The sequence below is a fragment of the Heterodontus francisci genome, chromosome 6 (genome assembly GCF_036365525.1).
Source record: "Heterodontus francisci isolate sHetFra1 chromosome 6, sHetFra1.hap1, whole genome shotgun sequence".
NCBI lineage: Eukaryota > Metazoa > Chordata > Chondrichthyes > Heterodontiformes > Heterodontidae > Heterodontus > Heterodontus francisci.
Window position 1 is genome coordinate 120693825 of NC_090376.1, and position 25436 is coordinate 120719260.

The 25436-nt window shown below is 42.2% G+C and overlaps 2 protein-coding genes across 3 annotated transcripts in view; one reads left to right on the forward strand and one right to left on the reverse strand.

Annotated features, from left to right (window-relative positions):
- Nucleotides 1-4036, forward strand: part of fgf14 (fibroblast growth factor 14) — a 159323-nt gene extending 155287 nt beyond the window's left edge. The window contains exons 5-6 of one of the 2 annotated variants that reach the window (XM_068032926.1): nt 1319-1387; nt 1627-4036. In XM_068032926.1, coding sequence (XP_067889027.1) covers nt 1319-1387; nt 1627-1724 — 167 coding nt within the window. In that variant the 3' untranslated portion in view covers nt 1725-4036. Of the gene's footprint in view, nt 1-1318 lie in introns of both variants that reach the window. The other variant, XM_068032927.1, reaches the window with a different exon arrangement.
- A 2197-nt stretch (nt 4037-6233) lies between these two features.
- Nucleotides 6234-25436, reverse strand: part of itgbl1 (integrin, beta-like 1) — a 151413-nt gene continuing 132210 nt past the window's right edge. Inside the window, exons 9-11 of the mRNA XM_068032928.1 lie at nt 25193-25339; nt 24530-24646; nt 6234-6910 (exon numbers count right to left, since the gene is read on the reverse strand). Of these exons, the coding sequence (XP_067889029.1) occupies nt 6819-6910; nt 24530-24646; nt 25193-25339 (356 nt within the window). The 3' untranslated portion in view covers nt 6234-6818. The remainder of the gene's footprint in view (nt 6911-24529; nt 24647-25192; nt 25340-25436) is intronic.

Below are 25436 nucleotides of genomic sequence, written 5' to 3' on the forward strand. Positions count from 1 at the left end.
GTCCGCTAAGCAAACCCCGGAGTCTCCTAAACTTCCTGTCCTGCCAACTGGATCGTTGCTGATTCCTGTATGTTTGGGGGTGGGCAGCTGACAGGTGGCATGGAGACGATGCCCAGGAGTTCATAGAATCATACCGCACAGAAGGAGGTCATTCAGCCCATCCTGCCTGTGCTGTCAATTTGAAAGAACTATCCAATTTGTCCCACTCTCCCTGTATTTTTCCCATCACTCTTCCAATTCTGGATATTCTGAAATTCTTTCACAGTGTTGGCGTTTTGCACTGGCCCTCTCCCTCTGATCCTATCCCCTTCCCATCACTCTTCCCTTCCCCCAATACTCTACTCACCACCCCCCCCCCCACCACACACACACACACACACACACACACACACACACACACACACACACACACACACACACACACACACACACACACACACACACCTACACAATTCCCCATGCTGTCATTTTACCCCATTCCTGGGCTCCTGTCTCCCCTCCCCCCTCACCACCACCCACTGCAGTTCCTCACTCACAACCCCACCCTCACCCCACCTTCCCCCTTCCCCCTCCTCCTCCCTTCCCTCATCCTCACCACACTTCCTACACCACCTACCAGCTCCTCAGCTCCACCACTCCTCCCCACACCTGAAATCTACTCAAGGTTAAAATTTGGAACGTGCCATAGCTGAGAATGGAATTTTATTAGCAAGCTCATTAATTACGAAGAAAAACCACATTCTCTGGCTTTTCAATCAGGGAGGCAAGTTCTCTGCTCTTCAATTATGCAAAAGCATAACCACTTTATGTTAAAGGGTTTGGCAAACCTCCTCTTGCTTGTAAATTACATTGAAATATATTACTGGATCTGAAACCGGAACAAAATGATACCTGGCTTTCCAGGTTCATATCCTCTGACAAACAAAACCCAATCCTTATAATTATTGAAAGGTTGTGGCAATTTAGATAAAAGTAAAATACTGCAGATGCTGGAAATCTGAACTAAAAACAAGAAATGCTGGAAATACTCAGCAGGTCTGGCAGCATCTGTGTAGAGAGAAACAGAGGTAACGTTTCAGGTCAGTGACCCTGCATCAGAACTGGCAGAGGCTAGAAATGTAATAGGTTTTAAGCAAGTAATGAGGGGACGGGGCAAGAGATAACAAAAGAGGTGTTGATAGGACAAGGTCACAGAGAATAACTGACCAGCAGGTCATGGAGCAAAGGCAAGTTAGAGTTTGTTGTGAACAATACAAATGCTGCCCATCAAAAACTCAGGAGGCTATTTCACATGTGCATTTTCTCCGATCACTTGCAGTTGCCATGTACCGTGAGCCATCACTGCACGACATTGGTGAAACCGTACCGAAAAACGCAGCCACCCCCAGTAAAAGCACAAGTACCTCTGCAATAATGAATGGAGGAAAGCAAGTGAAAAAGAACAAATCAACATAGCCAGCCTGATCTTGGTGAGGACGTGAATTCCTAAACCATTACACTGTTGTGTGATTTATTCCTGGCAGACTATCTCCTTCTAATGTCTGTGGATCAGGTAAAGCAAGTGAACCCTTGTTCATTGCAGTCTTTGGTCTATTTCATTGCAAGTGGATAAATCCCAATGCGTAGCTATTTCCACAACAAGAAGACATCTGGAGAACCAGCTAAACTCTGACCATGGATGTCCTACCAAGATAATGGAATGCCTTTTATCTATTTCCTCTTAACTGTGACACTCCATGAGAATGACGTATTTCACAACTGCATTTGGTACATTGCCTGCTAAACACACACCTGAAAGAGTCTCTCTTTTTTGAGTCCCGGAGAAGGTTAAGTGTTTCGGACCTTTCAATTTGTAACGCAGTAGACAGCAGTGGGGATCGCAGATCATCGCTGTAAATCTCTGCTCATCCAGGACTAAGTCCCTCTCTCCTTTTTTAACATGGCTGCTCTATGCACTGTCCTAACCTCTTTTTCTTTCGCAGGGACTGTTGTGTATTTTTTGCTATCAAGAAAAAGTAGACGACAGGAAAAGTAAAACGCCATTGCTGGGTTGACTCCAATGTTGGAAACACAAACCAGTTATCAGGGATATGGGGAGCATCAGCAAATATTATCACAACAATGTGCATCAATGGGCAATGGAATCAATGTCTCAGACTATTGACTAGACATGTAAATGAAAAGATTGCCCAGAGTCTGATGAATTGCTCTTTAGATTGGTGGTAATGTAGAGGGAATCGAGTCAATCACAATCAGTAGAAGGTGCTCTGATTAGCACCAAGCTCCTCCACAGTTCCCTTCTTGTGACATTGTGTTCCACACACATGGTAGTGGTGCCATATACCTTGTCCAGTAAGCAGGGCCCACTACACCCAAATTGTGTCTGGACTCTAGGAAATCTGGGTAGTCCGTGCACAAAAGCCAAACCTTCCTTCTCTCCCTCCTTCCTTCCCCCCCCTTGCATCCTTGGAAATTTTGAGTTGCACTTTCACCAACCTGGGATTGTGCTATACGTGGCCCACTACAGATGCTGAAACGACAAGTCATGGGGCTCTGACCCACTCCTGTCCAGCATAAGCAAAGCTACTGGTGTGTGTCCTTGCCATGGCAACAAGAGGTGGGGCTCAAAGGAGATACTTTTGTTATCACCCTGGAGGATATAAAAACAAGGATTTAAATGGTTGTGAGGGAGATTTGTGAGAGAGGTTTTTTTTATGTTCTTTTCCTCTTTAAGCTCAGCATGAAGTACTGCTCATTGTGGTCAATGTGCCAGCATACCTCTAGCCCAGCATGCAGCTGGCCATTAGTCACTGGAAACTGCTGGGCTGAAGGTGATTTGCCTTGTTTTTAAATGCATACCAAAACCAAGAGCCCCAGTGGAAAAGGAGGCGATTACCGTGAGTCATATTAATCTCCAGATAATTGATTTGTCCGAACTATTCAGTCATTCTTAAGTGCTTCAAATAGTATTTTTTCTAATCGCAAGACAATGTCAAAAAGCTCCATCTTATTTTCAAATTGGATTTGTTCCATGTTTTATCTTATTCCACTGAAATAAACAAGCCAGAAAAGGGAACAATTTGAGTCTTTTTCAGCCAACTAATTTTCTAACTAGAACTTCTCATTTTACTCTGATAACTGCTTACTGCAGGATTCTAGCGAAACAGTCTTCAAAGTGCTGAAACATTGATAAAAAAAAAACCAAAATGCAACATCTATATTTTAACTGTGCTCCTCCACTAATTTTAACACGTGTTAGGTATAAATTTCTTCAACATACTTTCTACTGTAATTCTACCAAGTGAGAAGTGTTTTATTCTGATGAATATTGAACAGAAAGTTGAGATGTTATAATTCCCGAGCATAGGATTTGAGAAAGCATCAAACTAAGTAAAATGGCAAAAAAAAAGTTGTATTTAATTCAGGAAAAACTATCCTTATAAAGCTAAGTTAAATCTTTGGAAATATAGTACACAATGGCAGTATTACCAAAATGAAGTCAAGTATGAATCCCATACACCTAGCTAAACTGTCATTTGTTGAATGAAAATTATTCTGAAACATGTTTACGAACACCACTGCCTCAGAACAAAGACGAGTCGTGAAAGTCATGGCCGCTTACTATAAATATAACGAGATCCAATCTAATGGAGAATGGAAATCATAAAAAATGCATTTTAACTGAAAAAGGAGAGAAGTGTGAATACTGAGTTTAATTTACAATCAGAAAATAATGACTTTGCTGCACTGTGAAGGAAGACTAATTTAGAAAATAATGAGTAGGGCTTTATAAATGTGAATTTTCAAAGACAAGCTTTGTACTAATGAAAGCCATTCTGTAGTCTGGCACTATTCAGTATGTTTCAACCATTTTATTTTCAACCAGATTGTGCAAACATTTTCGCATTTTCTCATCAGATTTACTTGTAATATAGATGGTCAAAGTGTTTCCGCATTACGAGGAATTGTTTGTCAAGCTGCAGGTTTTGCAGTTCTTACAAGCTTGAAATCTATTAATAAGTATTTCGCCTTTCTAATATTTCTGATTTATTTTACAATTTCTGCAGATTCTTAACGAGTAGGAAATGTCGCTCTGCTGCTGCTACGCTGCTAGTGTGTTACATCTGATAACTTTTAGCAATTTATAATTCATTGTTTGTCCAATGAAATATTTGTGTTGATTTCTTTTTTTTTAAATGAGCAGAAAAGAAGATTTAAGCACATCGGCCAGCCAGCGCGGAGTCTCTGTACTGAGCTAATTAAATGCTGTGATTAAAAATAAAACCACTTGTAAGAGTAATTTTGATTTTGGCTTTATGGGGGAGTTGGTGTTCCCAGAGACCGCATACAACACGCAGTTTTCGGCAGTGAGCCCTTACCGTTTGCCCCTCGCAAACCAGTTGGCTTATTAAATTTAGGCTGAATTTATTTTTGTTAATAACAATGGTTGTTAACCCCTCTGTTTTTTTTTTCCTTTTATTGTTCATGAGTTGTCCGTGAGAGTGTTTTTTCCAAATGAATGGTTGTCCTTGACAAACTAATTCTTATCATGTTTTCTTTAAAAAAAAAAGTACAGCAGAGGGTGATATTAGTTCTTTGTGCTTCGGTTCCTAATTTGTCTGTTGTCTCATTTGTTGCATGGGAGAAGGATGGCAATGATGAAACAGAACTGCATGTAGTAGGTTGTATGTATCAAGAACTGTTGGTATGTATTACTAAATTTACATACATATATGCAAAAAAGTTTGTCTGCATTGTACAGTTTAAATGTTTATCATTTGTTGTACACAAATACAACATATTGAATAAAATATTTCTATGAAGCCATAATGCACCAATAGCCCATAAACTTTACAAGGATAAAGTGTGGCCAGTATGCTCTGGCTCTGTCCAGGGTGAGATTTGGGACAACAAAGATCCATTTTAGCTCCATTGCCCATTTTTTTTTTTACATATTTTCATCCCTGAATTGTAAGTGTGCACATCAGGCCATCATTGAGTGTGGTCAGAATGTTTATAAACCTTTTCCCACTGGGCACGTGGGTTATGATTCCAGAAATCGACTTGTGATGTGCAGAATTATACATAAAAGGACAGAGGGTGCTCTGAATAATTTTGGCACAGAGTCTATTTGCATATTCTTAAGTGGGCTCGAGAAATTGCTGTTGAATTGTGGTTAACATAAGGTGCTTCTGTTTGATGGGACTGATGGAATCAAACAGGTATGTGGTTTAACACAGTCACAAATAAAACCCATCTACGCTGGGAGACTGGTGTTTGGTGTTTGGGTCAAATATTAGTTTGTATAGTGTAAAGTTTAACAATAATAATGCATGTGACATACAGTAGTTAATTACTATGTATTTGATTCTAAATCAGTCAAATGAGCCACTCGGTTATAAACTCTTGCTTGGTTCACTGAGAAGCCTCACCACTATCACCTGCTCAAACCAATTTACAATGGGCAATAAATGTATCCTCACCAGTTCTACCATCATCCCTTGAGCAAATAGATTTTAAATAACGCTCTGAAAATACATAGTGAAAAAAAATTCTATCAATATAAGAACATAAGAAATAGGAGCAGGAGTAGGCCATTTGGCCACTCGAGTCTGCTCTGCCTTTCAATAAGATCAGAGCTCTACCTCTACTCCACCTTCCTGCACTATCCCCATATCCCTTGACTCATGTAGTGTCCAAATATCTACCAACCTCAGCCTTGAATATACTCAACGAATGTGCATCCACAGCTCCCTGGGATAGAGAATTCCAAAGATTCACAACTCACTCGGTAAGCGATTGCACCTTGTCTAGTCCAGTATGCGGGACTGAACAGAATAGTTTACAGGCAGGTGTGCTAGAAATAATGGTGAATGAAAGACTGCATAAACTATAAAAAGGCAGTCACCGGGTAGGCTAGTAGTCCTGATTCATCCAACCCTATCGGCATATCCTTCTATTCCTTTCTCCCTGTTTATCCAGCTTCCCCTTAAATGCATCTGTGCTATTCACCCCAGCTACTCCTTGTGGTAGCAAGTCCCACATTCTAACCACTCTCTGGGTATAGAAATTTCTCCTGAATTCTCTATTGGATTTATTAGTGACTATCTTATATTGATGATTTTTTTTCTAATGGAGAAAATAACCATTTCATCTGGTATTATCCAAGTGGCATCTAGAAGTAATACAAACTGACAAGTCAGACACATTGCTTAATAATGTCATTCATTTTATTCAAACTGTAAGTACATCTTTGTAAAAGCATGGTTAAAAATAGACTACACTAGGAAGCTGTATAAGTTGTTTAAATCACTTATTGAATGACTGTCAGAACAGGCAGCTCCTGCACCAGTCCATATTTATTACAACAGTCATTTGCCGATCAGTCAAATCTCTTAGCCATTCACAGATTTACTGCCAACATGGGGAAATAATCAGTAGCACATTTGCTAACAGCCAAAATAATACTGTTGTGACCTCAATTCCTAAGCATTTGCTCGGCATACAAGAAAACAGTTTGCTAGCATACCTGTAGATTATTGGCTATAGAAGCTCATCTCATTAAAAGGCAACATAGCTGTTGGACACCCATGCTAATGACCCCAGTACATTTGTCACTAAAGGTCATTTTGCCATTTATATTGGTGTGTTGGCTTCCGATGGTGCAAGCCAAATAGCAAACCTAAAATGGATATGTTAGCAAAAGAGGATGTTTATTTGTGAGTGCAGTGCATTTTGAAGACTGCTTCTGGTAATATCCTTAGTCATGCAGCAGAAGCGATACCACATTCAGCAGTCCTTTCTGTTACTGTGGAATTTCAATAGCTTTCCAATCCAATCCAAATTTCACAGGCATTCCCGGTCCATTCATCCCAGCACTCACAGATTCCACAATTACACACGCCGTTCCCTGCGTTAAAAGAGCATAGGTGTCACAATTACAACACAGAGTGTAGATAGCTGATTCACTAAATAAATTGCAGGTTAGATCTTTCATTATCTCTTAACATCATAGACAGCGATTTCTTCTTCCTTCATTACTGAGCTGCATATTACAATATAATATTTTAAGAAATCTATAACCCAAAATACTAATTATTATACATTAATATCATTAAGAATGTTAAATGAAATCAGAAAATGCTCGATATGTAGAGCAGTTTGATCAGGATCAGGGCAATTCTGGGAAGAATACCAACTGGAAGTTTCTCAGGTTTGTTTTTCAATTACTGATTGAAGTCATAGTGAAGGACGAGGTAGTTGAGACACTGGATGGGCTACAAATTGAGAAAGAGGAGGTATTATGGCGGCTAGCAGTGCTTAAAATTGAGAAGTCACCAGGACTGGATGAGATGTATCCGAGGATACTGAGGGAAGTAAGGGTGGAAATTGTGGAGGCACCTCAGTGGTGGGAAACATTTTAGAAAGGATAATCCAGGACAAAATTAACACTCACTTGGACAAATGTGGATTAATTAAGGAAAACTAGCTCAGATTTATTAGGGGCAAATCATGTTTAACTAACTTGGTTGAGTTTTTTGATGAGATAAACAGAGAGGGTTGATGAGGGTAATGTAGTTAATGTGGTGTACATGGACTCCCAAAAGGCATTTGATGAAGTGCCACTTAACAGACTTGCCAGCAAAGTTAAAGTCCATGGACTTAAAAGGACAGTGGCAACATGGATATGAAGTTGGCTGAGTGAGAGTAAACAGAGAGTTGTGGTGAACGGTTGTTTCTCGGAGGTATATAGTGGGGTTCCCCAGGAATCGGTACTAGGACCACTGTTTTTCTTGATCTATATATATGACCTGGACTTAGGTGTGCAGGGCTCAATTTCAAAACTTGCAGATGACACAAAACTTGGAAGTATTGGGAACTGTGAAGAGGTTAATGATAGACTTCAAGAGGACATAGACAAGCTGGTGGAATGGGCAGACACATGGCTGATGAAATTTAATGCGGACAAGTGTGAAGTGATACATTTTGGTAGAAAGAGCAAGGAGAAGTAATATTAAAATAAAGGGTACAATTCTAAAAGGGGTACATGAGCAGAGGGACCTGGGGATATATGTGCACAATTTGTTGAAGGTGCCAGGATGGGTTGAGACTATAGTTAAAAAGGTATACAGGATCCTGGGTTTTATAAATAGAGGCAGGGTACAGAAACAAGGAAGTTATGTTGAACCTTTATAAAACACTGGTTCGGCCTCAGCTAGAGTATTGTGTCCAATTCTAGACTCCACACTTTAGGAAGGATGTGAAGGCATTAGAGAGGGTGCACAAAAGATTTATGAGAATAGTTCCAGGGATGAGGAACTTAAATTATGTGGTTAGATTACAGAAGCTGGGGCTTTTCTCCTTGGAGAAGATTAAGAGGAGATTTGATAGAAATGTTGAAAATCATGAGGGGTCTGGACAGAGTAGGTAGGGAGAAACTTTTCCCATTGGCGGAAGGATTGAGAAGCAGAGGACAGGATTTAAGGTGACTGGCAAAAGAAGCAAAGGCGACATGAGGAAAAATTTCTTTACACAGCGAGTGGTGAGGATCTGGAATGCACTGCCTGAGAGTGTATTGGAGGCAGATTCAGTTGTGGGTTTCAAAAGGAAATTAGATAATTATCTGAAGAGAAACAATTTGCAGGGCTCTGGGGAAAAGGCAGGGTGACTAGCTGAGTTACTCTTGCAGAGAGCCAGCATGGACACGAAGGGCCGAATGTGCTGTAACCATTCTGTGATGACCCATTGTGCTTTTCCAGAATTTACCAAGTTTTTAAAAAAGGCATTCTGATATCCATTTTTTATCTCTTCAGTAACATTGTTATTCTAAAATATATTAGTACCATTTCAAAGTGATGTGGAGATTCATCCATATAAAAATAATTGCAGTTATGACAGGAGGGCATTTAAAGGCATATTAAATGCAGGAAAGCAGAAATTCCAGGAAAGCTGTATTATTTAATTCACTACAGACTGCTGCCACCTAGAAGAACAAGGGCAGCAGATGCATGGGAACACCACCACCTGCAAGTTCCCCTCCAAGTCACACATCATCCTGACTTGGAACTATATCGCCTTCACTGTCGCTGGGTCAAAATCTTGGCACTCCCTCCCTAACAGCACAGTGGGTGTCCTTACCCCACATGGACTGCAGCGGTTCAAGAAGGCAGCTCACCACCACCTTCTCGAGGGCAATAAATGCCAGGCTTTCCAGCAACGTTCACATACCATGGATGATTTTTTTTTAAATGGCCATTTGCTCTTTCTGAGATCTTTCTGGTCCTGATGTATATTTAATTGGCATCATTAATATATGTAAATCTTCATGTTACCAATTGAAATGTTAAGCATTGCCTCATTCTGAAATAGCTCTATCAATAGATTTACTGCAAAGTTTCAATGCAACATTAGAACAAAGAACAAAGAAAATTACAGCACAGGAACAGGCCCTTCGGCCCTCCAAGCCTACGCCGATCCAGATCCTCTATCTAAACCTGTCGCCTAATCACATTGTTCTTTACCAATCTTTATTTTCATTTCTGTATGTGACTTAAATCTAATTTACACTTCTTAGAGTTATGCATGTTTGGATCTAACATTCCAACATAATGCAATTGTCTATTCTCCATTGTTTTTTAGAAAGTCATTTACTTCCCCTCAATCTCCAAGGATTTCAGAATGTCTCCGCATCGTCGACACAATTTCCTAAAGGTTTGACAAGAAGTGTAATTGCTATTTTTTGGCCGCTGTCTGTAGGAGTCGCGAGTGAATGGAGGTTGTAGCAAATGTTACAATGAGACTGTGGAAGCAAATAGAGAATTTGGAAAATAGCTAGGAGAGTTCTTATAAATTACAAACAGTTGCCACAGTGACAACATTTTAAGATGGATTTTAAGCATTTTCCAGATGATTATGGTCCTGAACCTTCTTGGAATTTACATGCACAAGTACTAAGTTATGCCAATTTTCAGTGTAAAGGATCGAGGAAGTGTGCATGTGAGTGACATACAACCTTGTTACGATACTCTTAAATATTCTCAATCTTCTGTGAAACCTCAGCCAAAACCCTCTTCTGCTTTGTAACAGAACCTTTCCCCCATTCAGAAAGAAACATTTGCATTTCTATAGTATCCTTCATGACCTCAGGACATCCCAAAGTGCTTTCGAGTCAATAAAGTACTTTTGAATTGTAACCACTGTTGTAATATTGAGAAGATCTATTTCTGCTGGTTGGTGAGTCTAGGACTAGGGGGTAAAGACAAAAAAAATGGAGATAGACCTTTCAGGAGTGAAACATTTGTACAAAGGGTGGTAGAAGTTTGGAACGCTCTTCCACAAAGGACAGTTGATGCTAGATCAATGGTTAATTTTAAACCTGTGATTGATAAATTTTCATTAACCAAAGACATTAAAGGATACGCAGCAAAGGCAGGTTTCTGGAGTTAGATCAGCCACGACCTCATTGGAAGAACAGGCTCAAGGGGCTGAATGTTGCTATATTCCAGTAGATATATGCAGGTTTTTAAACTGATGATGGTTGCTGAGATGAATTAGAAATCCTAAAGGAACACAAAGCATTCAAAGAAACCTTCGACCATCTCGTCTCACCTGGTTACACGAACAGGGCAGTGGATAATCACTGAATACTCTGTTAATGAATTCCTGCACTGGAGAAGATTAATATGTGGTTAGGAAGTGATTGAAGGTTGGTTCAGTTGCTCAGGAGGTTGTCAGTTTGAGTCCTACTCTAGGATTTGAGTGCAAAGTTCGAACCGCTACTTTCCGCAGTCGCACCCTTAGAGCACTGAGCACAGTGTTGGATAAGGATACAGAGGTGCTGGAAAAGGTTCAACAAAGATTCACAAGGATGATATTAGAATTGAGAGGTTATAACAATCAGAAAAGATTGAACAGGCTGGGGCTCTTTTCTCGAGAAAAGAGAAGGCTAAGGGCTGACCTGATAGAGTTCTTTAAAATTATTAAAGTGTTTGATAGAGTAGACAGAGAGAAGATGTTTCCACTTGTGGAGGAGAGCAAAATTACAGGCCATCAATATAATAAAAGAGTAACTAATACATTCAACAGGAAATCCAGGAGAAACTTCTTTTACCCAGAGAGTGGTGAAAATTTGGAACTCACTACCACAAGCAGTGTTGCACTGTCGGAGGGTCAGTACTGAGGGACTGCTGCACTGTCAGAGGGTCAGTACTGAGGGAGTGCTGCACTGTCGGAGGGTCAGTACTGAGGGAGTGTTGCACTGTCGGAGGGTCAGTACTGAGGGACTGCTGCACTGTCAGAGGGTCAGTACTGAGGGAGTGCTGCACTGTCGGAGGGTCAGTACTGAGGGAGTGCTGCACTATCGGAGGGTCAGTACTGAGGGACCGCTGCACTGTCAGAGGGTCAGTACTGAGGGAGTGCTGCACTGTCGGAGGGTTAGTACTGAGGGAGTGCTGCACTGTCGAAGGCTCAGTACGGAGGGAGTGCTGCACTGTCGGAGGGTCAGTACTGAGGGAGTGCTGCACTGTGGGAGGGGCAGTCCTGAGGGAGTGCTGCACTGTCGGAGGGTCAGTACTGAGGGAGTGCTGCACTGTTGGAGGGTCAGTACTGAGGGAGCGCTGCACAGTCGGAGGGTCAGTATTGAGGGAGCACTGCACTGTCGGAGGGGCAGTACTGAGGGAGTGCTGCACTATCGGAGGTGAATTGCTCAATCACCTGTCAGTGTGAAAGTGACAGGTGTGACTTTTTTTTAAAACTAACCAATCGCAAAACTGCTCGACTGAGAGTTCCCGCATTCTGCAACTATCATTGAGGGACAGAGAGAGAGAGGGACAAAGAGAGAGAGGGAGATAGAGACAGAGGAACAGGGAGAGAGAGAGAGGGAAAGAGACAAAGAGAAGGACAGAGAGAGAGGGGGACAGAGAGGGACACAGGGAGACAGAGGGAGAGAGAGAGGGAAAGAGAGGGACCGAGAGAGGGACACAGAGAGACAGAGGAACAGAGGGAGAGGGGGACGGAGAGAGAGGGGCAGGGCGACAGAGAGAGAGAGAGATAGAGGGACAGGGAGAGAGAGAGGGGACAGGGAGAGAGAGAGTGAGAGGGGACAGAGGCAGAGAGTGAGAGGGGACAGGAAGAGGGAAGAGAGAGAGAGAGCAGGGAGAGAGAAAGGGACAAGGAGGGAGAGAGAGGGGGATGGAGGGAGAGAGAGCAATCAAGATCACTCCTGACAGATGGATGTCTATGTGGAATACTGTATCGCTACAAGTGTGCAGGAAACTATTGACTACTTGTGCAAGCAAAAAATGACAGGTATCTCACTAAATCAGTGTCCAACATAGTGAACAGAAAGTAAGTCAATAAATTAGTCTTCTCATTTAAAGCTTCTTTACAGAGGTGAGGAGAAATGTTTTCTCTCAGAGGATTGTGTGACTTTGGAACTCACTGCCTCAGAAGGTGGTTGAGGCGGGGTCATTGAATAGTTTTAAGGCGGAGGTAGATAGATTCTTGATAGGCAAGGGAATCAAAGGTTATTGGGGGTAGATGGGAGTGTGGAATTCGAGACACACAGATCAGCCATGATCTTATTGAATGGCGGAGCAGGCTCGAGGGGGCCGCATGGCCTATTTCTGCTCCTAATTCATGCATTCGTATGTTCGTAAAATATACATTTCTTGTTGTTTTGATTGATAGTAAGATACATTTTTAGTGGCTTTACCTGTCTGAAATTGTCTCAGCAGCCCTCTATATAAGACAAAAATTGTAATGTGCCCCCCCCCACGTAAAAAGGTTGGACACCCCTGCTTTAAGCCTTTAACCTTGTGTTTAAAATAACCTAGCAGCTACCTAGCAGCTAAGTATGTCAAAGATCAGTAACTGCAATGTACATCATTTACTATCTAGTTTGAGGGCAGATAACCTGAGTGGCCAATGTCATTTGAAAGTTGTCTGTGTCATATAATTACATTATGTTAAAAGTGCACCTTTGCTAACGGGTAATAGATTTGGCTTGGACATTGTTATGACCAGGTGAGGCAGGGGTCTAGGGCTCCCCTCTCAGCCTTTTCCTGGTTTGGCCGTAACAGGGTTTAATTTTTAAAACACCGTGTTTTAGCTTCCCCTCAGTGAATCCTTGTTCACTGCTCTCTAATTGTGATCGCAAAGAAATCAACCAGACAGATTTTCTCAGATTTAAACAAGGAATGTGTAAGTTTATTGACCTTAAAACTCTAATTCGGTTAAAACTACTGGAAATATGTGAAGCTACCATGCTAGCATGCATACGCAATAAACACACACACGCAAATAGAGACAGAGGAGGAGAAAGAAGGGGAAAGGTTTAAAGTAATAGCTGGAGTTCAGTTGCTGGCTTTTGGATTCGATGTAAAGTACTTGATTGCAGTTGTCTTGCAGTTCTCATTGGGGCCCAGTGCATACTTTCAAACTTGTTTAGCTGCAGGAGTTTTCTATCTTGAGGTTTCAGTGGCTGCCATGGATCCCTGGAACTTCATGAGAGAGAGAGAAAGGGAGTCAGGGAGAGACCTTCCTTCTCTGTTGTCTTCAAATTGCAGTCTCTTCTACAACTGCTCTGTGAGCACAATTCAATTAACTCCAAGTTGGCCAGCAGGTTAGTCACGTGACTAACCCCTTATTTCGAACAACCTCTCCTGCAGTCTTTGGATTTCAAAGCTCTCGGTGGGGGGTTTAGTGCTGTCTCTTAAACAGACAAGATGTGGATCATCACTGCTGCCCAGACCAATCTTTGTTGATTGAATCGGTGAGTAGTTCCATTGTCTCCCTTAAGCAACTGTCTCTTAGAATGCAAAATGTGCAGCCATGTTTCAGTGGCCTTTTAAACCAAGTTTTTTTTCAGTCCAATAACAGTTTAAAATTAATGTTCCATATGACGAAATTAATATGTCTCATTTTGGCAGGTGTGGTTTTCATGACAACACAAATTGGTTAGTCTGGAGTACTATCTTACAGATAATGACTAAACATTTCGTAACTAAATAATACATGCAGTAACAACCGCTCAACTTTTTGCATAAAAACATTTTGTTAATAATTATCTTGTCAGAGCTGAATCGGAATCGACAGTGTTAGACTGAAATATAGACATGTGAATTTGAGAATAGCTTTACTGGAGGAACTGAAGGGCACTCTTTATTTGTAATTGTGTTTATCTAATTTTGTCACTAGCTTTGGTGAGCAAATTACATTTTGTTCATGAGAGATACCTGGTTTCACAGCCTGTCAAGATGAATAAACTAGTCTTGGCTCCTTACCGTTAATCTCTCTGTCCCTTCCTGCTCCACTCTGCTTTTCATGTTTTACATGACTCTTCTGAAGTATGATCTGCTTCACCCGATAAAATTCTCCTGATTTGGAGATCACTGCCCTTTTGTTGGCTGCCCTGTCTTCAGACACATATTACAAGCAGATGGAGAAGTTGCACAAACAGAGACCATCATGGGTTAAATTGTCTTGTGACAAGAGCAATCTGAGAAATGGTCTGTCTTCCTATTGCTGATTTTTCTACTGCTTCACCTCAATGACAACAATAACAATCCTCTCCTTGAGTTTCATAGTTTATTGGATGAACTTACACTCCTGACACAGTGTGAATCCACAGAGGTCATTCGATAAGTTCCATCTACCACCTGGTGACGTGGTGTAGCTAGCTCTATTCTGTCAACAAAAGTAATTCGCATTGGCATTGCACACTATTTTGCTTGCTAATACAGTTGTGCTGCTCTCCATTGATGTTTGTATGCTTAGCTACATTATTATCCTCAGGGTAGTGTCCTAGGCCCAACCATCTTCAGCTGCTTCATCAATGACCTTCCTTCAATCATAAGGTCAAAAGTGGGGATGTTTGCTGATGATTGCACAATGTTCAGCATCATTCACGACTCCTCAGATACTGAAACAGTCCGTGTAGAAATGCAGCAAGACCTGAACAATATCCAGGCTTGGGCTGATAAATGGCAAATAACATTTGTGACACACAAGTGCCAGGCAATGACCATCTCAAACAAGACAAAATCTAACCATCTCACCTTGACATTCAATGGCATTATGATCGCTGAATCTGCCATTATCAACATACTGAGGGTTAGCATTGACCAGGAACTGAACTGGAGTAGCCATACAAATACCGTGGCTACAAGAGCAGGTCAGAGGCTTGTAACTCACCTCCTGACTCCTCAAAGTCTGTCCACTGTCAACAAGGCACATGCCAGGGGTGTGATGGAATACTCTCTACTTGGACGGATGCCAAAGACTTGCGGGTTAATAGGTAAATTGGCCATTGTAAAAAAAATTGCCCCTAGTGTAGGTAGGCGGTAAGAGAATTGAGGGAAGGTGGGGATGTGCGAGGGAAAATGGGATTAATGTAGAATTAGTATAAATGGGTGGTTGATGGTCGGCATGGACTCGGTGGGCCAAAGGGCCTCTTTCGGTGCTGTATCTCTCTATGACTCTAAACTCCAACAACACTCAAGAAACTCAACACCATCCAGGACAAAGCAGCTCTCTTGATTGTCACCCCAGTCACACACATTCACTCCCTCCACCACCGATGCACAATGGCAGCAGTGTGTACCATCAACAAGATGCACTGCATAAACGTACCAAGGCTCCTTTGACAGCACCTTCCAAACCTGCGACCTCTACCACCAGGAAGGACAAGGGCAGCAGATGCATGGGAACACCACCACCTGCAAGTACCCCTCCAACCCACACACCATCCTGACTTGGAACTATATCGCCGTTCCTTTGCCGCCACTGGGTCAAAATCCTGGAACTCTCTTCCTAACAACACTGTGGGTGTACCTACCCCACATGGACTGCAGCAGTTCAAGAAGGCAGCTCAACACCACCTTCTCAAGGGCAATTAGGTTTGGGCAATAAATGCTGGCACAGTGGCGCAGTGGTTAGCACCGCAGCCTCACAGCTCCAGCGACCCGGGTTCAATTCTGGGTACTGCCTGTGTGGAGTTTGCAAGTTCTCCCTGTGTCTGCATGGGTTTCCTTCGGGTGCTCCGGTTTCCTCCCACATGCCAAAGACTTGCAGGTTGATAGGTAAATTGGCCATTAGCAATTGCCCCTAGTATAGGTAGGTGGTAGGGAAAATGTAGGGGACAGGTGGGGATGTGGTAGGAATATGGAATTAGTGTAGGATTAATATAAATGGGTGGTTGATGGTCGGCACAGACTTGGTGGGCCGAAGGGCCTGTTTCAGTGCTGTATTTCTAAAACTAAAACTAAAATGAATCTGATGTCTTACACACAGAACTCCTCCAGGCTATAGAAGCCTGGAATCTCCCTATCAGGAGTGGAATGTTCCTGCTTCGAGCAGGCAGTGAATGGTGGCCTATTTGGGATCATGCGTCGGAAACACTCAACACAAAGAGGGTGACAAGGACACTCAGAAACAACCTAATAGCACCATGAGTGTTAATCTATTGTCACAATTACAGGCACAAAAATGATTTGAAAAGGTAGTAGAATGTTGGCTTTTATCTCAATGGACTGGAATCCAAAGAGGTTATGCCACAGCTGCACAAAGCTCTGGTTAGACTACATTTAGAGTCCAGTGTTCAATTCTGGGCACCTCAGGAAGGATATATTGGCCTTAGAGGGGGTGCAGCACAGATTCACCGGGATTAAAAAGGCTTAATTATGAGGACAGTTGGCATGGATTGGCCTTGTATTCCCTTGAGTATAGAAGATTAAGGAGTGATCTAATTGAAGTGTTAAAGATTGTTAAAGGAGTTGATAGGGTAGACAGTGAGAAACTATTTCCTCTGATGGGGGGAGTCCAGAACAAGGAGGCGTAACCTTAAAATTAGAGCCAGGCCGTTCAGGGGTGATGTCAGGAAGCAGTTCTTCACACAAAGAGGAGTGGAAATCTGGAACTCTCTCCCCAAAAAGCTGCTGAGGCTGAGGGTCAATTGATAATTTCAAGGCTGAGATTGATAGATTTTTGTTGGGTAAGGGGATTATGGGTTACACAGCCAAGGCGGGGAAATGGAGTTAAGATACAAATCAGCCATGATCTAATTGAATAACGGAACAGTCTTGAGGGGCTGAAAGGCCTCCTCCCATTCCCCTGAGTGCTAAACTGAGATTAAGATGTTAGATCTCAGTGCAAATCCATGACTACTGCCCTCATTAACATCTCGTTAAAGTAATGAGCACAGATACTTTGTGAATAACTAGAGAAGGTCATTCTTATTCCAACACTGACATTTTAGCACTAATGCTGTCCTTAGAACTACCTTAAATCTCTAAGTGCAGAGTACATTAAGATTTGTAAGGATGCTCATCTTTAGGAAACTTTGGACACTGAATCAAGATTTTTGTTTTAACTATTATTTTCATATCCTAATTCTTAACATAATAGTCTGCTGCAAATACCAAAGCTGTACCTCATTACTGGAAAATGATCAATCAAGCATGGGCTAATGATCCTGACTCTCAGAAATTGATCTGTAAATTATTGAGCACAGGCACCCTGTAAGCAAAGGTGTACATCAATAATGTACATGACAATACCCTAAATGTTTCAATGTAAAGCCTACAAAAATAAACATCCAAGACTGTAAACATTAATTCCTGGAACCTCATGATGCTCTAATTCTTGATTTTCATTTTCTGGCTTTACTGGCAATGGATATCATTGAAAGTGTCTCTTATTACCGGAAGTCTGTGAATGGTTATAACCATCAGGAAAGGCTGAACAGGATGGACAGGAATTCCCCGTGGGATTTAGGGCCCCGATGTTGGGACCAAATGGAGACCCTGAGCCCTCACTTGCTGGTGGCCAGACCAAGGGAGCCATTTTCCTGCAGGCGGTCTCCTAATTGCTGCCTCCACGCTTGCCGCCCTGGGCCAGCTGCCAGGGCAATCACAGGGCCAGCAGCTGTACAGCCACCGGGAGAGGTGGGACCTGCTGAAGCAGGCAGGAGAATGTGAGGGCAGCTCAAAATGGAGGCACCCTCAGAGGCATAAAGTTAAAGTAAAAATTCAGAGGGGTCGAGCAGGCCTATCCCTCAGAGCAGAGAGAAGCAGCATTTGGACTGCCAAGTGCGACCTTTGCTGCTGACAGCCTCCTCTTTGGAGGATGGACCCTGTAGCTCCGATGGGCCCCCAGCCTGCAGCGGGGAGCTGGCGGCCTCCGCATGGGGCGGGGGGGGTGGGGGTGCAGGGGACGGGGCTGCTCCGCCGGCAGGCCATCTAAATCACTCCTTATCTAAATTGTCAGCTTGCCTCTGTGGCGCTGGCAGCCAATTGTATTCCTGCCTCGATAGGTACATGAGGGAGAAAGGAATAGAAGGATATGATGAGCAGGTTAGATGAAGAGAGTGGGAGGAGACTCATGTGGAGCATAAACACTGGCATGAACCAGTTGGGCCGAATGGCCTGTTCCTGTGCTGTAAATTCTATGTAAAGAGTAATCCCAGCTTCTCCACATAACTGAAGTCCCTCATCCCTGATACCATTCTAGTGAATCTCCTCTTGGCCCTCTCTATGTCCTTGTCCTCCATCCTAAAGAGTGGTGCCTCAAACTGAACACAATACTCTAGCTGCTGACTGGTGGTGTTGATCTCTTGGTTTTGCATTGACTATTGTAAGTCAGGTGATTTCACAGAGGTAATTGACAACCAAATGACCCACAAAGGAAAGATTCTGGAGAAAGCAAATAGGCAGCAAATATCTGATGCCTTTAGAATTGACAGAAGATTGCTGGCAAGTGCATCTTAGCACAGACGCCAAGTTACACTCTGCATCTGCTAAACCCTCAGAAAAATTACAGGTTCACAGTCTTGCTGTTCGGAATGAAAAATGCAGCTGTCACATTCCGCCAGCTGCTTGGTACAATGCTGATGGGGGACTGGGATTTTGCCTCAGCAGATATTGATGGCATATCTGTGAGAGGAACTCTTCACCATGTTACTGGCATATTAACCGCTTAAGTGGAGCAGATTAGCAACAAAGACTGAAAAATGTAATACCTTTTCTTGGCTGAGGTCTTGTACTTCAACCAGCATTGGAGTAGGGAGAGAAATAGGGGGGTTTAAATTCCTTAGCCTTTACTTCCCAAAACAGACACCACTCAAGAAATGGTTCACTGGAATAGAAAGGCCTGATTGCCAAATTAAACTTGCAATTGGGCCTCAGCACAATAAATCAGGCAAACTGCAGACACCAATTGGGCACTCTGAGACAGCTCACCTCTCTGCCCTTATTAATTTCACCCTGTTCCAAGGCCCACAGGTAAATCTGGGAATGTGTGTGGGGCAGGTGGAAGGGAGGTGATCAGAAAGGACTACAGTTGTTTTGTGAAGCCAGATGTAGCAATCCCGCTCTGTTTGTTCCCCCCTCCATAAACTTCATCTTAGCCAAAACTCTGCCGCCCCATAGCTGAACTCACACCAAGTCCCATTCACCCATCACCCCTGTGTGCACTGACCTATATTGGCTCCCAGTCCAACAACGCCCTAATTTAAAAATTCCCATCCTTGTTTTCAAATCCTGCCACGGTCTCGCTCCTCCCTATCTCTGTAACCTCCTCCAGCCCTACAACCCTCTGAGATCTCTTCCCATTTTGGCCTCTGGAGCACCCCCGATTTTCATAGAGTCACCATTGGCAATCATGCTTTAGGAAGATTGGAACAGGACGAGGTCATTTAGTCCCTCGAGTCTGTTCCACCATTCAATGAGATCATACCTGATCTGTATCTTAACTCTATGTACCTGCCTTGGTCCTGTGTCCTTTTATACACTGTCTAACAAATATCCATCCAACACAGGTTTAAAATTATTCATTGAGCCCCAGCTTCTACTGCTTTTTTGTGGGAGAGAGTTCCACACATCAACTACCTTTTGTGTGAAGAAGTTTTTCCTAACTTCACTCCTGAATGGCCTGGCTCCATTTTTAAGGCTATGTCCCACTGCCCTAGACTCCCCACCAGTCCAAGTTTCTTGGAAAAAGTTTCTTTCTATCTACCCTGTCAATTCCTTTCAAATGACTAAAATCTTCTATCAAATCACCCCCTTAACCTTCTATATTCCAGGGAACAAAAGCCGAGTTTATGGAATTGCTCCTCACAATCTAACCCTTGGAACCCTGGTAACATTCTGGTGAATCTGCACTGCACTCCTTCCAAGACCAATATATCCTTTCTAAGGTGTGGTGTCCTGAACTGTACACCGTGCTCCAGATATTGTCTAACCAGCGCTTTGTATAGCTGTAGCAAAAACTCCTCCTCTTTACATTCTAGCCTTCTGATTATAAAGGATAACATTCTTTAGCCTTTTTGATTATTTTTTTGTACCTGACTATAGCCTATAGCTGCCTAGACCCTAAATTCTGGAATTCTGTCCCTAAACCTCTCCCCTTCTTTACCTCTCTCTCCTCCTTAAAACCCACCTCTGACCAAGTTGTTATTTTTCCAGAAAGATTTGGGGCCATTCGCTTTCAATCTGCTAGTTAGGATGTTAAAACTAAACTATTGAGGATAACAGAGCAGATTTAAAGGAGAGGAATGGAGCAATCATAATTATTTCTTTTCAAATAGGAGAATCAGATGCCACTGTAGAAGATGGAACAAGGTGAAAGCTGCTATATAAAAAGGAGAGAGCTGTAATCAACAGCCTGGCAAGCGGGTAGCAGACCTGCAGAGAGAGAGAGAGATAGAGAGGAAATGTGATTGGTGAGAGTGGGGTGCTAATGAATGGTTTGGAGAGTTTAAGATTCCTTCAATTGAAGTCAGTTTTCAGGCACCAAGCAGAGAGAGAAATGCAAGTAGAGGAAACAGGCACAGGAACAGATTGATAGTTAGGGGAATGTCAAAGCAACCAGTAAAAAGTGGACTGGATGTTTCAAACAGTCCGAGATACGACTGTGCAATCGGTGGAAAACTCAATCCCCAAATTGCGTCTGTGTATTTATAAAAAATAATCCAATTTAATTTCTTACTGTTTAAATGGTACGATGGACATGCTAGATATTTTCAGCTGCACTGTACACCTGTCAAGATATAAGATCTGTTTGATCCAATCCAGTAAGCCAGTTGGTGAACGATAGAACTGGAACCAATCTTCACCAACTTTTACATTTATTTACAGAGTTACACATTACAAGCATATGCTTCTGAACCCACCAACCACAGTTTTAGTCTGTGCCTATTCATAGGGGCTCAAGTGAATCACCAGTTAATGCCTACCACCTGCATCCACACAATTAATATACAGTTAACAATGTTTGCAATCTCTTCAGTTATAACAAAGAAATCGCAAACCTTGGCAGGACTTTATTGCACTTCATGAATGCTATTACCTTTCAGTGAATTGGGCAACAAAAGAGGATTGTCGAGGCGCGAGTTCCACAATCAGATGCTCCCAAGGGGGAAACATCACTTATCGGGAGCAGGTGTGGAAACAATTTAAAATTAACAAATGGGAAATTACAGCTGTGTGCTCCTTACTTCCAGAGATGCAATCCCTGGGACTTCTACTTCCCACAGGTAGCACTGAATCTTGGAATCACCCTCAGTATTTGTACGAGTCTGGTACATCCATACAGTTACATTATGCAGACTTTATTTCTTTCAATAAGGTTAAGGTTCCCCAGTAAATAGGTTATCTCAAAACGCCCACATGCTATACCATGTTGTGAGAAGAACTAGGGGCCATAAATATGAGATAGTCACTAATAAATCAAACAGGGAATTCAGGAGAAACTTCTTTACCCAGAGAGTGGTGAGAATGTAGAACTCACTACCACAGGGAGTGGTTGAGGCAAAAACTCTAGATACATTTAAGGGGAAGCTGGATAAACACATGGGGAAGAAAGGAATAGAAGGATATGCTGATAGCGTGAGATGAAGAGGGGTGGGAGAAGGATCATGTGGAACCAGCCTAATCGAGCTGAATGGATTGTTTCTGTGCTGTGATGTTTATGTAACTCTGTTAATTCTATTGGCTTTTTAGGGCCACCACTCAATACTCAGAAATTAATCATTAGTTTATCAAGAACATTTATGCCTGAATCTCCAGAAGGAGGGTCAGTAACCAGAGGACACAGAATGAAGGAAAACGAACCAGGGAATGATGGGATTTTTTTTATGGACAGGGTTGTTGTGATCTGGAACGCGCTGCCTGAAACGCTGGTGGAAGCAAATTCAACAGTAATTTTCAAAGGGGATTTGGATAAATACTTGAAAAGAAGGAAAATTTGCGGGGTTATGGGGAAAGAGCAGGGTGGGGGAAGGGGTGGTACTAATTGGATAGATCTTTCAAAGAGCCAGCACAGGCATGATGGGTCAAATGGCCTCCTTCTGTGCAACATAATTCTATGATTCCATTAATCAAAATTATATTTGGATCAGAAGAACATTTATATCAAAACAGTTAGCATACAAGCCTTCTATGCTTCAATTACATTGATATTTGTATAAATCCAAATCTGCTTTGTAGATGTTTTGTTCCAGTATAGCTGTTCTAATATCTGAAGGAAGGCTATACAATGGGTTATATTACTCCCTGAAGTTCCTGGCCGTGACCCCCAAGATTAATAACCCCAAAAACAGAAATGTTTGAAATCAGATGCTCAGTCACTGAAGAATCACCCTGCAGCTTGTCCCTAATTAATCTCATGGCTCAACCCTTTAGACTCTGTTACCACCAGGTAAGAAAGGTGTCCAGGGGTCTTTAACTGACTTCACCTGGTCTTATTGTAACAAGGTCTAATTTTAAACACACTGTGTTTTGAGCTCTCCCTTGGTAAATCCTTGTTCACCGTTTCCAATTATAAGGCAAAGAAATGAGCACAAACAGGCTTTCTTGGGTTTAAAGAAGAAAAGTGAAATATATTAAACCTGAAACTTAAACTCTGATATGGTTAATACCTACCGATATACAACGCGCCCACACTAGCATGCACACGCGATACATACATGCAAATAGGGACAGAAAAGAGCAGACGAAAAATAAAATGGAGAGGCTTGAGGCAATATCAGAAGAATTTCTTGTTTACTGTGCTTCGAGCTCACTGTAGTTCTTTTGTAAGTAGTCTTGCTTTTCATTGGGGCCCAGAATTCTTCTTAAATCTTGTTTTCTGTCTTGGGGTTCATTTGTCTTCAATGGTTTCCGAAGCTGGTGAGAGTGAGATGACAGCAGACAGGAGAGAGGTGTTCTCAGTCCAGGAGAAAACGGCTTTCTGATTTCAAATTTCTTGCTGGAAGTTTAAATTAAAAAAACTCCAACATTCAGTTAGTCATGTGACCCAAACCGGTCAGACCACGTCTGTTTGTGTATTCGGCCATCTTAGCATAACCTGGAATGCTAGCCTTTCCACCTTCAACATAGAAACATAGAAACTAGGAGCAGGAGTAGGCCATTCAGTCCTTCAGTTCCTCTCTCTCACTAAACCCTGTATTCCTCAACATTTCTGGTGTGATATTTGTGTCCTCCTTTGTGAAGACAGAACCAAAGTATGCATTTAGCATTTAGTTAGTCAGCCATTTCTTTGTTCCTCATAATAAATTCCCCTGTTTCTGACTGTAAGGGACCTACATTTGTCTTCACCAATCTTCTTCTCTTCACATACCTATAGAAATTTTTACAATCAGTTTTTATGTTCCCTGCAAGCTTGCTCTCGTACTCTATTTTACCCTTCTTAATCAATCCCTTGGTCCTCCTTTGCTGAATTCTAAACTGCTCCCAGTCCTCAGGTCTGTTGTTGTTTCTGGCAAATTTATATAACTCTTCCTTGGATCTAATGCTATCTCTAATTTCCCTTGTAAGCCATGGTTTGACTACCTTTCCCGTTTTACTTTTGTGCCAGACAGGGATAAACAATTATTGCAGTTTATCCATGCGCTCTTTAAATGTTTGCCATTGCCTATCCACCGTCATCCCTTTAAGTAACGTTTCCCAATTCGTCATGGCCAACTCGTGCCTCATACCTTCATAGTTTCCTTTACTAAGATTCAGGACCCTAGTCTCAGAATCAACGATGTCACTCTCCATCTTGATGAAGAATTCTATCATGTTATGGTCGCTCATTCCCAAGGGGTCTCGCACCACTAGATTGTCAATTATTCCTCTCTCATTACACAATACCCAGTCTAGGATGGCCTGTTTTCTTGTTGGTTCCTCAGCTGGTAATCAAAAGTCCATTGTGGATTAAAGTGGAGCAGGCAATAGTTCCTTTATCCTTCGCAGTACTTGTCTGTTGATATGCTAATGTCTCTCTCCTGCCAAAGTCACCAAATGTTTTTTAAAGCAAGTTCTTTCTTCACCAACAACTGTTTAAAATCAATGTTCATGTGGCAAAATTAATTTTCCTCATTCTTGGCAGGTGGGGAGCTTACCTGACAAATCTCTCAATGAATTTGTTACTAAGATCAGGTTAGAAGAACATGCAGAGCCTGTAAAGTTTAGTCTGGCCGCAGGCGCACTACAGTTTCTGCAATGATGTGCACTACCTTGATGATTAGAAAAGTAAGAGGTGCAGTAATTACCAGTGCAGATGACACCTTGATGCTTGTCACATTCTCGATCATCACATTCGCACAATTCACCCGAGATATACCATTGCTGGGGAGAGCCACAAATACACTTCCCACAATGGCAGGAACCTGGAAAAGATTTGCAACGTCAAGTCAATGAAAAAATCATAGCAATAAATGTTACAAACTAAATAAAGCTAAGCAACCTCTGAGAACTCATGTCCCACTCACACCACTTGCCAAGGTGCGCAATACTCTGGACTGATATGCATTTCATTGAGGGTTTTGATAGAGTAAATAGGGAGAAACCGTTTCCCCTGACAGGAGGGTCAGTAACCAGAGGATGCAGACATAAGCTAATTAGAAAAAGAATCAGAGGGGAGATGAGGAAAATTTCATTTAAGCAGCGAGTTGTTGTGATCTGGAACGCGCTGCCTGAAAGGACGGTGGAAGCAGATTCAATTGTAACTCTCAAAAGGAAATTGGACAAACACTTGCAAATTGCAGGACTATGGGGAATGAGCAGGGAAATTGGACTAATTGGATAGTTCAACTGTAGAAACAGTACAGGGACGATGGACCAAATGGTCTCCTTCTGCGCTATATGATTCTACACTTATAAACATAACATAAAAGATAAATAATAATTTCAGAAGTTACATGGAAGCTTCTCACCCTTGCCGGAGCAGATTGTTCCATTGAATGATTCGCACAGACTCCTGCTCCTCTTCTCCGACATGTTGCAAATCCTCGGATGCTGGCAGTGTTTCCCAAACCAGGCATCGTTGCAGATACATCTACCACATGAACAGATGCCATTGCCTGTTCAGTGGGTAAGTACAGAATGACCATATATTAAAAACAAATTGTATTCTCCATTGGTAAATCTAGCTCCAGCTGTCTAAATTAACTGCAAGCC